The sequence below is a fragment of the Osmia bicornis genome, chromosome 6, assembly GCF_907164935.1.
Source record: "Osmia bicornis bicornis chromosome 6, iOsmBic2.1, whole genome shotgun sequence".
In the NCBI taxonomy this organism is placed as follows: Eukaryota; Metazoa; Arthropoda; class Insecta; order Hymenoptera; family Megachilidae; genus Osmia; species Osmia bicornis.
The window spans coordinates 9779462-9793896 of record NC_060221.1 but is presented as its reverse complement, the minus strand read 5'-3'; the positions used below and the strand labels follow the sequence as shown (position 1 = coordinate 9793896).

Here is a 14435-nt window from a genome sequence, read left to right as displayed (position 1 = left end):
CAAAAGAGATCCCAAATACTGCTGACGGTGCCATTTTCGAGCACCCTTTATACGGAATTTTTCCGTTTAACTCGTTCCCACAATGTCCTTGCTTTTTATCAATCCATCTTTTGTCACTGTACCATGCCTTTCACAATCAATTCAATAGTTTCACACCATGAACATACAGAAGATATCAAAATTTTTTATGACAAAGAAACTTTTAAAAGCAGCGCTGCATTTTAATGATCACGTACTACCGAAATTCTAACATCTTACGTATACTGGAGCCGTGATAGATTTTCGCTTCCGACTAACTAGCAAAAGGATAAACTTCGTTGAAAAATGCTCTTTTAGTTATCAGAAAAGAAAATCAAAAGTTTACTGGTAAACATGCTGTTCAATCTTTATAATAAAATAAGTGCAAAATTAACATTTTTGATGAATCTTTTTTTCAAACGGATGACAGCAATTAAAAGGAGAGGTTATTTTGCAAAAGAAACAAAATAAAATTATAGAATTTATTAATTAACATTCCAGATTGAAATTTCCGTGGTCCGAAAAGGACTGGTTGTTTCAAGTACATAAATAAACATTTTTATTCATTTTTCAACGACAGTTGCTATAGTTATTCCAATGTTTAAATAATGGGTAGCCCCGAAAGGGGCCGATCATTTCATGTGATGCCGATAACAGTGACTCCCCCTTCTGCCGCAACACACTGTTCGTGCGGCCACTATCTTGTTGCTATTGCACTTGTAATGTTTTTACGGCGTTATTACGCTTCCTTTCCAATTTCAAATGGAACTGCTAGCTTGAGCGTCTGCGAGCTCTTTGTCCTTTTCTACGTTCGGCAATATTCAAAGGGTCAACACGAGCCTTTCTCCGTTACTCTCGGTTACCGAGAATAACAGATTGATGGCCACGGACCTCGCAATATTGCCAAACGTGAAGGTATCGATATGTAAACAAAAAAGAAAAGAATACCTCTCGATATGTATACAATAAAAATTTACATTCAGGATTCATTAGCAATGACTAAATTCTAAGTTAAAATAAAAATAAAAAAAAATAGACATACAAACAGTCATCAGTAATCTACCAAAATGACATTTATCTTCTAATCTAATAATCCTAAATTGTGAAAATTGTTCACCACTGAAAACTGCTCTTTTCACTTGAAGAAATCGGGGAAAATGTTTTGTGTTTACAGAAAATTTCAACGTACGAATGGGTGCACGATGATTTTAAGGAATGTCAGGAAATACCCGACTGGCAGTGATAATATCAAAGGACAACAACACGTATTGACGGTTGGAATTGATTTACCGATGTACGAGGTTACTCGCAGCCAATTTGCTGTTCAAAATTGCACTGAGGCCCGTTTTGAATAAAACGCATAATTCCTGATTTTTTTTAATACATATTCGAAATTTCATTGCTGCATCTTCAAAATTAACGGAGCTATAACAAATTTTATAAATCAATGTTAACCTATCCACCCTAATTCGTACCTACCAATAAATCAGACATAAATGAACAATCAAGATAGATATTCTATTTATATAATAGTGTATTTGTGGTGACTGATGAAAAACAAATTCTTTTTTTATAATGCAAAAAAAATGTTTAACTCTGCTTTTGAACAGAAAAATATAATCAGAGAATGCAGTGGGTCTAAATAAGAATTTAACCATATTGTGTATTCAGATCTTTTTTTAGATATTATGCAAATAATAAATACATAATAGAAGATATGTAATGTTAAAATGTATACTTTTCTACATTTCAAGATTTTGTGCAAAAGGGGCCTGAGCAGGCTATAATTAAAATTAATTTTGCTAATTAATTTATTAGACAGTTTTGAAAAATATTGAATTTTGCAATTTTTAACTGTAAAATTACGCCTTAAAATTAGCCATTTTTGCAAAAATATAAAAAAGTTAAATTAATATTAAGGTAAGCACAGTAAGAGGGGTTCCTAGTACGAGTACAAATTTGAAAGAAGCCCTGTGCGAAAAGATTCCAATACACTATGATTTGCTAAGAAATTTTCGTCAACAACATGGGTCTTCTGTGATCAGTCGTATCACGGTAGAAAATATGTACCAAGGGTTGAACGGAGTGAACACCATGGTTAGGGAAACATCTGAACTTGATCCGAAGTACGGAGTAAGTATTTGCACATACTAATCCTTTTACAGTGTTCGAGTACAGCAGTAAGACAAAGGAGGTCTTCGGGGGCTACAGCCCTGGGTCCCAACTTTTTAATGGTGTCCTGTTTCAAACCTTCTATTTACTATCTATGTCAAAAAATTTCAAACTTTGGAATCCACTATAATTTTGCAAATGTTTAACCTAATTGCCTTTGCAAATATAAATCCACTCCTTTTGAATTTTTTAAATCATTAAAATATGTATCTTTTCGATGTTTGTCCTTTAATATTATTAATTTGTAAATCAGTATTTTTCTTTACGATTGAATGTCATTTAGTTTTATTTATAACATGCATTTCAATTTTTAAACCAAGTTTATAACTCTCAAACAGTAATTGTCCCGGGCCTCAGTAATCTTAATCTCAGTATTCGGTCCTGATGTAACCCACCCATATCTTTCGATTTATGCAATTTCATTATTTCGTACTTTATAAGAAACAAATTTCTTGACACTATCTGTTTTGATACGGAATTTTGAGTCTGTAAAAGAATTTTTTTTTAAATATGTTAGGAAGAAAGATTAAAAAAGGACTAAAATTTTGTGAGACCCTATTCTTTAATGCAATAGAAGGTTTATACAAAAATTTACAATACTTTCTGGAAAAAGGATTCTCTCCATGGTCCCTTGCAGTATAATTTATTTTCAATTTATTCGCTTACCTTATGAGTATCAATATAAATAAACATTATATATTTTATTTACTGTAAGTTCAAAATAATATCTACAGAAGTGAGTCGAATAACATCTCTTGCTTTTTATAGATCAAATACAGAGGGCTGACAATACCAGAAGTGATCATGCTCTTACCTCGAGAAGGAAAGTCACCTAGTGCTGAAGCCGTGTTCTGGTTGCTATTAACAGGCGATGTTCCAACCCGAGAACAAACAGCTTCCTTAATAGCCGATTGGTCGAACCGACGTCAAAATAGAAAGGATTGGTGGTCAGGACCAGGAGGTGGAATCGTTGGTTCGATCCTTCAGACTCTCCCAAAGACAACAACACCTTTGGGAAAATTGTCAGTGGCTCTCACTGTCTTTGATTGTGGAAAACACACGAAAGAAGGTTTAAGAAATGGAGCTCCGAGTCACACTCATTGGGAAGTAAGTTGTAAAACAGGGCGTGATGAAAAACATGGTGTGATGGTGTACAGGTGGGTGCAATGTAGGCTTCTTTTGATTAACACCTTAAGTCCTGGACGACTTTTCGAAGTTTATCATGGGTAGGAGAGACCGGGGACAAAAGTAACATTTTTCATGTTTGACTTTATTACCAGTGAGTGTTAAGAGTGAATTCGAAAAAAGTTGTGTCTATAAATGCACACTGGTTCAAGTTCCATGTAAGCAATATATTAGGCAGCCATGAACGTTGTCGGGCCATTCCACGCAAAGTGATCACACTTTTTCCCGCATGATCCCGCGAACGTGTTTAACTTTTTTCTTAATCTGGAGAGGTGATTTTGCGATACAGTAAAAAAACAAATTGCATTTGAATCGAGTGATAGTTCCGATGAAGAACATAATTGCAAAATTGCTCAATTAATTAAAGACAAAGTACATAATATTACAGATAAAAGTTTACAACTGTCCATTCTTACACTTCATCCACCAAAGTGGTCTATTCGTCGATTGGCAGAAGAATATGGCATTTTTTTCTACTCCTAATCCACGTCCTAGCAGAGCACTTCCTCAAGAGACGGTTGAATTAATTCAACATTTTTATGAACGTGATGCAGTCGTGTAATGCAGCGGCGCATAGGGACCGGACTCCGGCAATTCTGCGTGTTACATCATGAAATTTTCAGGGTATTTAGAAAGCTCTTTAAAAATTCTACAAAAAAAATTTCAGACTGATTCGTGCTCCCCCTTGGGGTTATTTTCAAGTTTGAAAATTATAAACATTATTTACAACAATTTGAAGATTGCGTTGACACATGTAATTTTTTTATTAAACTTTGAAGTTTTACCTATAAAATGACGGTTCATACATATCGATATCTATAATACTTTCCGAGTTATGATTTTTTGAAAAAAAAGTGTCCCTAAACTTTCAGTCCTTATAACTCGGATAGTTTAAACAATATCGATTTTTTGTTCATACATTGGGTTCTACAAGTCTACAAAATTTAACAAAAATCCAAGATCATGCGGGAAAAAGTGTGATCACTTTGCGTGGAATGGCTATGACATGACAAGTGTTACTTTCGTCTTGGTATCCAGGACGAAAGTAACACTATAAATAGGGACATAAGGAATTAGATACCAATGCGACACATGTTATACAAAGTTTTATCTTTATTGCAACAATCAATATAGCCTTTGAATAAATTATACATATAATATTATAGGAACTTTGTTAATTTGTTATCAAAACTTATCCCAAAGACAAGTTTTAACTTTTAACAGGTTACATAAAACACGGTTATAAAGTCTACAAATAACTTATGAAATACCATTATGGCACAGATAAGTCTGCTCACCTTCAGTACAGTCTTCATGAGACCACCCCTTACTTTCGTTCCCGAGACAACGTGTTACTTTTCTCCCCAACCACGTTTTTTAAGGTTTTTGAGGCTGCCGCGGTTCGATTCTGAATAAGACTTAGCTTCCGGGATGGAGCCACGTTGTTTAACGGTTTGTTGCCGACGTTTCGCAAACATTACAGTATGCTTCATCAGGGCGAGATACAACCTGATACGTTTTTTAAGTTTAAAAATTAATAATTTGGAAAGTATATCGACGGTATCTAAATCAAAGATCTGGTTAGGTTAATGCACTATTTAAGAATACATAGACACCTGTTTGCCTCAGAATCTCGGCATTGCCTATCGTTTATTACAAAAAACTTGAAAGAAGAAAAACTTACTTGGTAACTATCAAATCACAAAGGTTAGGTTAATAAAAGCAGTTCAGGCGGTAACCCGGTGTCGACTGACTATAAAGGGAGGGGGTATGACTGTGCCTCTCACTATAGTGATCAATCTTCCTGAGGACATTACATGTGGACTGGGGGGGGGGTTGTTACTTTCAAAACGTGTTACTTTTGTCCCCGGTCTCCCCTACTTTTCAAAGTAAAAGATGAACTTTCGCCACCACCGTGGCGTAATTATAATAGTAGATGTGATCGCTTCGACCAATAACACACTACGGTCGAAAGTACATGTGAGCTGAGGTAACACATAACCAATCAGATGCATTCTTTTCACGTAAGTACATCTTTCTGAGGCACAGACAGTAGAACCATCTTTTTTTTCCTTTTTTACGTGATGGAAATCTTCAACAAGACACCTTCAACCTCCCTGGAGAGGAGCCGGAGGTAGTGTGGGATTTTTACCCACTAAAATCACCACGGTGGCCTGCACTGGGGTTAGAGGAGGAACGAACACACCTCCAACCCTAGCGCACTGGCGCCCGATCTCGGGGAGGGTCTAGCTTTTGACCCTTCCCTATATACCAACCCCCCCCGGTATCAGGGGCCACACTTGATACTGGCATCTTCTCGGGCCGCGTGCACAGGTGACCGGGGCCAGCCCCGCTTCGTGTTTGCGGGGGCCGCTAAATAAATGGTGGGGGAGGGGCCGATGCCCCTCCGTCGTTCTCCTCTTCTGGGGAGGGGGTGTGCCCTCCCGATCCTCTTCGCTCCGTTGCACTGTGCGACGTCCCACGACGTCCCAGTGACTCCCCTACCGCAGTTGTTTCATCTAACACAAGCGCGTTGTCCCACGTGTCCGTGTGAGCTCTGCGGGTTTGGCAGAGTTCGGTTGCTCTCGTCATTTCTACGTTATCGGCTCGATGCTCAAGCCGCTAAAGCACGCGGCAGCAGCATCGACGAATCGACAAAATATGTAATATAATTTCGTCCATGGCAATATGGCTAAATTAAGAAACCAGGAGAATCAGTTCGAATCCCGATTTTACGGTTTCAGTTCTGATTCTTAATGCATTAACGTTTTTTTAATACATAAAAATACATTTTTAATACATTAATACTATGAAATACATTAACTTGGGAAGCAGTTAAAAAAGGAGTTGAACTGTATCTTTCTCTGATATTTTTTTAATTAACATTTAAGTAATTTCTTCATTAGATATTACTGTTATTCTAACTGTTACAATACGTACATCCGAAGACATACGAGGAAAATTGGTTAGGTTAAATTGTAAGGATATAAAGAAATTTCAATCTTTAAACCTGATATGTATATAACAAATTAAATGAGGAATCAAATTGTATCTAATCCATCCTTCATTGTAATGACCATTCAGAGAATAAAATTATAATAGTTGTAAGGAATAAAAAATAAAACTAACAAACCGTTAAAGAATGAAATTTCTTTATATCCTTACAATTTAACCTAACCAATTTTCCTCGTATGTCTTCGGATTTACGTATTGTAATAGTTAGAACAACAGCAATATCTAATGAAAAAATTACCTAAATATTAATTAAAAAAATATCAAAGAAAGATGCAGTTCAACTCCTTTTTTTAACTGCTTCTCAAGTTAATGTATTTCATAGTATTAATGTATTAAAAATGTATTTTTATGTATTAAAAATACGTTAATGCATTAAGAATCAGAACTGAAACCGTAAAATCGGGATTCGAACTGATTTTCCTGGTTTCTTAATTCAGCCATATTGCCATGGACGAAATTATATTATTTTGTCGATTCGTCGATGCTGCTGCCACGTACTTTAGCGGCTTGAGCATCGAGCCGATAACGTAGAAATGACGAGAGCAGCCGAACTCTGCTAAACCCGCAGAGCTCACACGGACACGTGGGACAACGCGCTTGTGTTAGATGAAACAACGGCGGTAGGGGAGTCACTGGGACGTCGTGGGATGTCGTGGAGAGGGTAAAAATTTGTCCCACGTCCCACGGTTCTGGCATCACTGCCCGAGACCAGGCGAACACGAGAATGTAAGTACTTGATGGTCTCGCCTCGCCTCGTGCCCCCTCGCCTCGTGCCCCCTCGCCTCGTGCCCCCTCGCCTCGTGTTCGGAGCGCTCGGCCTAGACGCGATCTTTCAGGACGAGTCAAAGGAAGCGAAGCCGACACGAGGTTACCTCGCTAGAGTGTACACTGAGTTGCATTGAACTTGTCGCAGTGAAGTTGGCTCCAGATTTACTGACACATTCACGCCGCGTCGGTGAGACGATGGGCGAGATCGGTTCACCGACGCTGCGGCGTGAATGTGTCAGTAAATCTGGAGCCAACTTCACTGCGACAAGTTCATTGCAACTCAGTGTACACGGTGCTTTCGGGAGATCCAGTACACGCTCGTTTCTCACTTTGTTGCTTAATTATAGTTATTTTCGTTTATTTATTTAATTCTGTGGTGCGCATGACCTCCTAAAGGCGAACTATATCTATCATTTAATCCTAATTTATTATTTACTCTGTGTCTAGATCCGCCTAGAGGCAAATATTATTTTTTTACCTGTAACAGGCATATCTGACATGAAAATCAATTGCCCAAGCCATATCTATTATTCTTTTCATAAAACCACCACAAATTTAATTTATTAGCTGAAAATTAACGTTACACATCAGGGTGTAATAAGCAGCATACGCTACAGTCGCACAAATTACCACGTCCGTCATCGCAAACTGCTCGGAAATGACTCGCGAGAGCCGATACGAGGTTTCTTCGCGAAGTGTGTACACCTGTGCTCTCGGATCTCGGGTCTCGGGACGTCTCGCCTCGGGAGATCTCGCGTTCGAATCGCCTCGGCGAGCGTGTACTGCCGACATTACATGTTGGGTCAGGTGGTTCTGCTATCGTCGGAGGAGAAGCCGTCGGGGGGTTCACCAGCTATGTAATGCGGACTAGGCGGCGGGCCGTGAAGACGTTACATGCCAGGCCCGTCGCCCTCAACGCAGTCTGCGTCGTGGAGAGGGTAAAAATTTGTCCCACGTCCCACGGTTCTGGCATCACTGGTCTCGGGTCGCCTCGGCAAGCGTGTAAATATGTACTGCCAGCATAAAGAGAATCAACGAACGAGGCGACTGGTGGGACGCTATAAACTTTCTTTAAATATTTTCTTGAAAAAATCTAAAAGTGCTTACTCGAGTTTTGAGAATTGAATAAAAGAAAATAATTAAATAATTAAAAGGTTTAAATAATTAAACCTTGGAAGCTGATGTTTTTATATGTTTAACCCTTGGACGGCGGACCATGGAGAGAACACCAATTTTTATTTTTAGTATTGTATTTCATATTATTTTCATTTTCCAAATTACTTTCAGGAACCTTTAAAAATTACTCTTCCAATATATAAAACTCTTTTGTTAAAGAATTATATATTTAACCTTAGGTTAATATTCTTGTATACGTTTTATAAGTTCTAGTCACGACTGATTCAGGCTCCGCTGTTCAAGGGTTAAAGTAACAATACAAGTTTGTTACAAATCCACTCTGCTTTGAATAAATTATCGAAGAAAAATATTGAACAAAATGATAATGTTTTGGAAGAGAAACTTTGATTTTCATTTATCATGCCTCTACATAAAATAGCTGTGAACAAAGTATAGTTATGAATTTTTGTTTCAAGTACACTTATGAAGATGGAATGGAGCTACTTGCAACATTACCTGCAATAGTTGGGTTAATTGCTAAGTCTGAAGAGTTTAAAAATGTGAAAGAAGAAGGTGACTGGGTGCAATCCTTCTTGGAATGCTTGAGCAAAGCCTCCAACATCTCTGGAAGTCATACAAAATCTATAGCGGATTTCCTTCGATTATTTATCATTTTGAATGCGTAAGTAAATCGAGTATATGCTTTTCATTTTGTACAATTAATTTTTATTTTGATTTCATCATTTTTTGTGTTATGCATATTTTTTTTCTTTTGTAACTTATTAAAATAATTGAAAATCTATCCATCCCAATATTTGTACATTTTCTGTAACATTTACAATATTTAATAATTTTGTGTCTTATATCTTATTAGCATTATAATTGTATTAAGTCCAATTTTCTTCAGTTTTGTTTATTCTCGGCAATGTTATCTGAAATTTTATTAAGAAATTCAATTATTCAGTAGAGAATTCAACTAACTCTCCAGACTCCCCCCCCCCCCCCCCCATCCCCTCAGTTGTGCTACTAGAACTGAGTTTTTTCAAAATTACTTTTCCAGAGACGAGGATGGAGGAATTCCTGCTGTTCATGTTACAGAGATACTCGGTGCTTCTCAATTAGATATCAATCAAGCTTTAGCAGCTGGTGTATTAGCATACAACAATGAACCGAAAAGTGGCACACTGTCACAAGTAGTTTCGCATGTTTTACCAATTTTTAATTAATATGTTTCTTATAATATTAAGCATCGATCGATTAAAGTTTTTTATTCCGATTAAATAATGTTTACTATTAATAGAAATTAATCATCAATCACGAATAAATTAATTAATAAAAGAGTTGAGTCATTAGTTGATTGCAAATATGAATCATGAATCGTTGATTGTTGATTAAAAGGTATAATCATCAATTACTGATTGAAAAAACTGATACCTAAGAATTATTTTCAGTGCTTGTATTATTTTGATCAATTTTTAAATTGTAATAAAAAAAGAAAAAGAATCTGCATGTTCCAACAGAAACATATTTACCAAAATCACATAAGGTATGAGGTACTAATTTTTAAAAAGAGTAGTACTAAAAGCAAATATAAAATAAGGAAATTTCTTTTTTGTTACAATTTACAAAAATTAATCAGAATGATAAGTGTGGTAAAAATAATTCTCACAATTAGCTATGTACCTAATGCATAATACAATGTATTATATCAAATAGAGTTTTGCTTTAATTTAAATTAAAAACTATCAATATTTCGAATCAGTTCAATATTTTTATTCAATCGCAATTTTTTGACGATTAATTTCTTTTAATCATTGATCCAATCAACGATTAAGTTCCAATTTTAATTACTGATTCCTACTTCAATTATAATTCTTCAAAATACATAGTTAATCCTTAATCACATTAAATTCTACCCAACTTTGATTTGTCTAATTGTATCTATCTGACCTTTTGTTTAAATCTACAGTATATGGAATTCCAAAATAAGATACAACAATTTCTGGGTCATGAGCCTAAAGAAGAAAAATTAAAAGATTGTCTCGGCACTTTGATAAAAAAGAACGCATTAATTGGTTACAAGGAAGCAGAACTGAGTGATCCACGATACAATGCACTGATGAATTACTCGAGAGAGTATATGCCAGATGATTCTGAAATAAAGGTATGTACAGCACTGAGCACGGTAGGCTCTCCTAGAGATAATGGCGATGTCCGAGCTTTCGGCCCTCAATCAGTACTTACTTTGTTATTCGTACTCAGTTATATATTCAAGTTTATAATATTTAATAGTTATAAATTATATTACTTTGCTTTTAAATCAGTTTCAACATTATTATCGCCAAAATTAGGATTTTGAAAATTCTTACTTCCTATCACCATTTTTCCTAGGGAAGCCTACTTTGCTCAATACTGTACGTAAATATGATTTTTTTCTTTTAATAATAGTATGCACATATTTTTATGCATCTTTTTTAAATTAAGAAGAATGTAATTAATTATTCTACATAAAAATGAAGTAACTTTTCCATTTTTTGCTGAAATTTTAAAATAATCAGTAAAATGCATTTGAATAATTTTCAAGTTATCACAAGCTATCACTCGTATGCTTACTATGATGATGAAGACCTCGAAAGGAAAGAAAATTTATCCTGAACAAAATACAATTGCGGCACCAATTTTTCAGGTATATTTTATTGTTTTAAATGCTTCTGTTTTGTATTTATTCACATAATTATAACTTTATAATCATAAGAAATTATTTTCCATCTAAATTTCAAAATTGTCATGTTTGAAAAATATTTTGATATATTAAAATCAGGATTTTCTTCTATTATTCTGAAACTATTAGAGATTATTATTATTATTATTTTTTATTTGAAGTAATGACGTTTTTTTCATATAACAATCGTTATGTTTTAAAAAACAATTCCCTTTCATAAGAATTCGTATTATACGAAGTAAATAAATAATGCAAAAAACAAAGTTAAGTTTCAAAAATTAACAAAACTGCAGTATTTTCTTTTTATCACTATTAGAATTCATACTAAAAGTATCAATAATTGATTCGACATATCATACGATATATTAATATTAAATAATATACGTCAATTATTCTTTTCTTCTGTATTGTTAGGTACTATTAAATAAGAGTGTTTAATTATTTTGTTTAATAGTGTGATTAATAGGTAGATAGATAACTTTATTTTATGCCTTTCGGCTTTGAACGGGGGTTTGGCAAGTGATTGCGCCTACAATATTTTATAAATTATAAATTATATACAATAAGTTAATACAATATTGCCCGTGAACTTCAGTTCTTCTGTCTCTGGTCTATCTCCTTCCTTCTTCGGATTATTTCCCTCATCCATTTTCTCCCCTGCTCTTGTCCCTGCAAAATATTCCACCTTATTAATTCATTATACCTTCCCATTTCCCTACATTCTTTTAATAAATGTTCTATTGGCTCCTGTCCTTGTCCACACATTCTACAGACGTTATCCTCTTTATTTTTCCAGTATCTATTGCCTCTTTCTTCATTCCCACATCTGAACCTTGCAATCATTTTCCGCCCTTATTTCTCTGTATTTTCCGTTATACCTTCCTATTACTTTTCTGTTATAAAAAGATTGACACTGTTCTGCTCTGTCTAACTGTGACAGATTTTCTGTTAGCGTTAGGTCTCCCGTACATCTAGATTTAACGTCCTTTATTTCTATTCCTTTCTCTTCGTAGTATTATCTTCTTTGTTCTTCTCATTTCGATCTTTTTCTTCCGCATTTTGTATCTGTGTGTCTCTTTCCAACATTCCAGTATTATTTTGTTTATTCCTTTCGTCCTTGTTTTTTCTTCGTATCTCACCGCTCTTCTGCCTGCTTCTATTCTTATTTTGTTCTCTTCTGTTTTGTCTATTACTATATACAAGGTGTTCGACATGTTGGTATGTTGACGTCCAAACCTAATATCCATTTTATATATTTTATATGTCATTTTTCGAGTCTCTCTGATTCGCTCCATTTCCATATCTCCGCTGCATACATCATGACGCTTTCCACCAAACTTCCATAGATCTTCATCCTGCTTTCAAAGTTGTTTTTTAATATTTTTTCTTCTATTCCGCATGTTTGCTTCATCACCATCGTCGCCTTTTTCGCAGTTCCTCTCCAATGCGTCCTCGTTCCTCCATTTTTCTGGAAGTGATACCCTAGGTATTTAAAATCTTCTTCTAATTCCTCTTCTCCCTACTTCCATTGCACCTTTTTCTTCTGGCTTCTTCCTTTCTTGAAAATTATTATCTTCGATTTTCCAGTGTTTAGAATTAACTTTGCGAAGAAAGCATATAGCTTTCCTCCTTTCTCAGTACAGGATTATGTACCTCGAAATAAGCAACTCCCCTCTTCTTTGTTTCAAGTCGCCCGCAAAGTAAAAGGTACGAAAATGAGTGAGAGATCCGTTTGCCGCTACCTCAGATCTCTTACTCGTTTCTACGAGTGAGGTACATACATATGTTGGACCATCTCTCATTCGTCAAGCCGAATAGCATACCTGCTTCGTAATAAGCAACTGTTCGGTCCCGAGCGAGTTGCTTATTTCGAGGCAATCCTGTGTATCATAGTTCAGTATAAAAATGTTGTCCATTGTGCTTCTTCCTTTTCTGAAGCCTGCTTGCGTCTCTGGTTTCTAGTTCTGCATTTAATCTGGTCTCTAAAATCATCGCGTATATCTTGTATGCAGTATTTAGCAGCGTTATCCCTGTCTCTTATCCCTTATCGCGATCCCTTATCCTTTACATCATCCCTGTCTCCCTTCTTAAATATAGAGCTAATTATGCCTATTTTCCATCTCTTTGGCATTCCGCCTCCCCTCCATACTTTGATTATCAGTATTGTGATTCTAGTGAGTACCTTTCTTCCTACATGTATCCAGACCTTGTTTTCTAAGCCGTCTTCTCCTGTTGCTTTCCTTGTTTTCAATTTCTTGATTTACACTTCTTGTTCCATTATAATTTCACTTGGATCTTGCTATTTCTCCGTTTCCTTTGATCCCTCTTTTTCTTGGTAATTATGTTCTTTTCCTTTTAATAATTTCATGAAGTGTCTTCTCCAGCCCTGTATGCTTATTTTGTTTGTTAATCCTATTCTTCTTTTTTACCTTTCCAATAGTGTGTTTAATTATTTATTGTATTTCTTCAAGTTCTACGGAATGAAAGACATGGCATTCAATCAAGTACTGTTGTGCATGTCACGAGCATTGGGTGCAGTTGCATCTATCATTTGGACGAAAGCTATTAATGCACCGGTTGAGCATCCAGGATCAAAATGCACTTACACTTATTTAAGTTCCATTCAAGGATCGCGGAGAAAGAATAAACGAAGAAAATATGTTAAACGTCCACAGAAATAAATATCAGTGATTCAATCAATATCAATATATTTCATACAATACATTTTTAATTTTGTCATCTAATTTCGTAGGTATTCTTTATCATAAAATAATATATGGTTATTCCATACCAAATCGATCACATTTTGACGTCATCATCGGTGATTTTGTTCTAAATGAAATGTGTTGTAGTCCATGTAAAATGGGGGGGGGGGGGGGGGGGAGTTAAGTCATAAATTTGCCGATTTCGAATTGTTTAGAAATTACAGGCCTTTGTAATTTGTAATTTTTGCAAACGAGCTTCACTTACGAATTTTTATCTCAGGATCTGTTTGTCCGATTGAGCTACATTTTTTTTTGTTTTATTCAGAAGGGATCGGGCTATTACAAAATAATTTTTTCAACCTCGATAATTAACTTTGAGATATCGAAAAACATAAACAAATTCTTCTTTTGCGTTTTTTTCGATCAAACATCATCACAGTCCCTGAAGTTCGCCCTTCAAAATGAGCTCTTCGGAAGGATGAAAAATTGAAAATTGGCGCAACAATGAGCTGGAAAAGGACGCAGTGTATGTACCCCCGTTTCAAGTAGTCGAATCCGTGCGCTCCGCTATTATGATCGTTTGTCTATACCGCTGCAGCGCGCTGGTCTCAAAGCAATTGTACCAGCAGATCTCGTATACTACTAAATGACCCTATTTATACCTGGACTATGTACAAAACCTTTGTACAACATAAGACTTTCATCTACGCATAAATTTTGAAATGGTTAAGAAG

At 35.6% G+C, this 14435-nt stretch overlaps 2 protein-coding genes across 2 annotated transcripts in view; one reads left to right on the top strand and one right to left on the bottom strand.

The window, feature by feature from the left end:
- Positions 1-14435, bottom strand: part of LOC114877526 (gamma-aminobutyric acid receptor alpha-like) — a 130398-nt gene that overhangs the window by 86622 nt on the left and 29341 nt on the right. The gene's annotated exons all lie outside the window — the stretch shown is intronic.
- Positions 1221-13677, top strand: LOC114877510 (probable citrate synthase 1, mitochondrial). The gene is made up of 8 exons (XM_046286198.1): positions 1221-1319; positions 1939-2151; positions 2959-3297; positions 8751-8956; positions 9335-9467; positions 10244-10438; positions 10859-10960; positions 13468-13677. Exons 1-8 carry the CDS (start codon positions 1221-1223, stop codon positions 13675-13677), a joined length of 1497 nt encoding a protein of 498 aa, XP_046142154.1.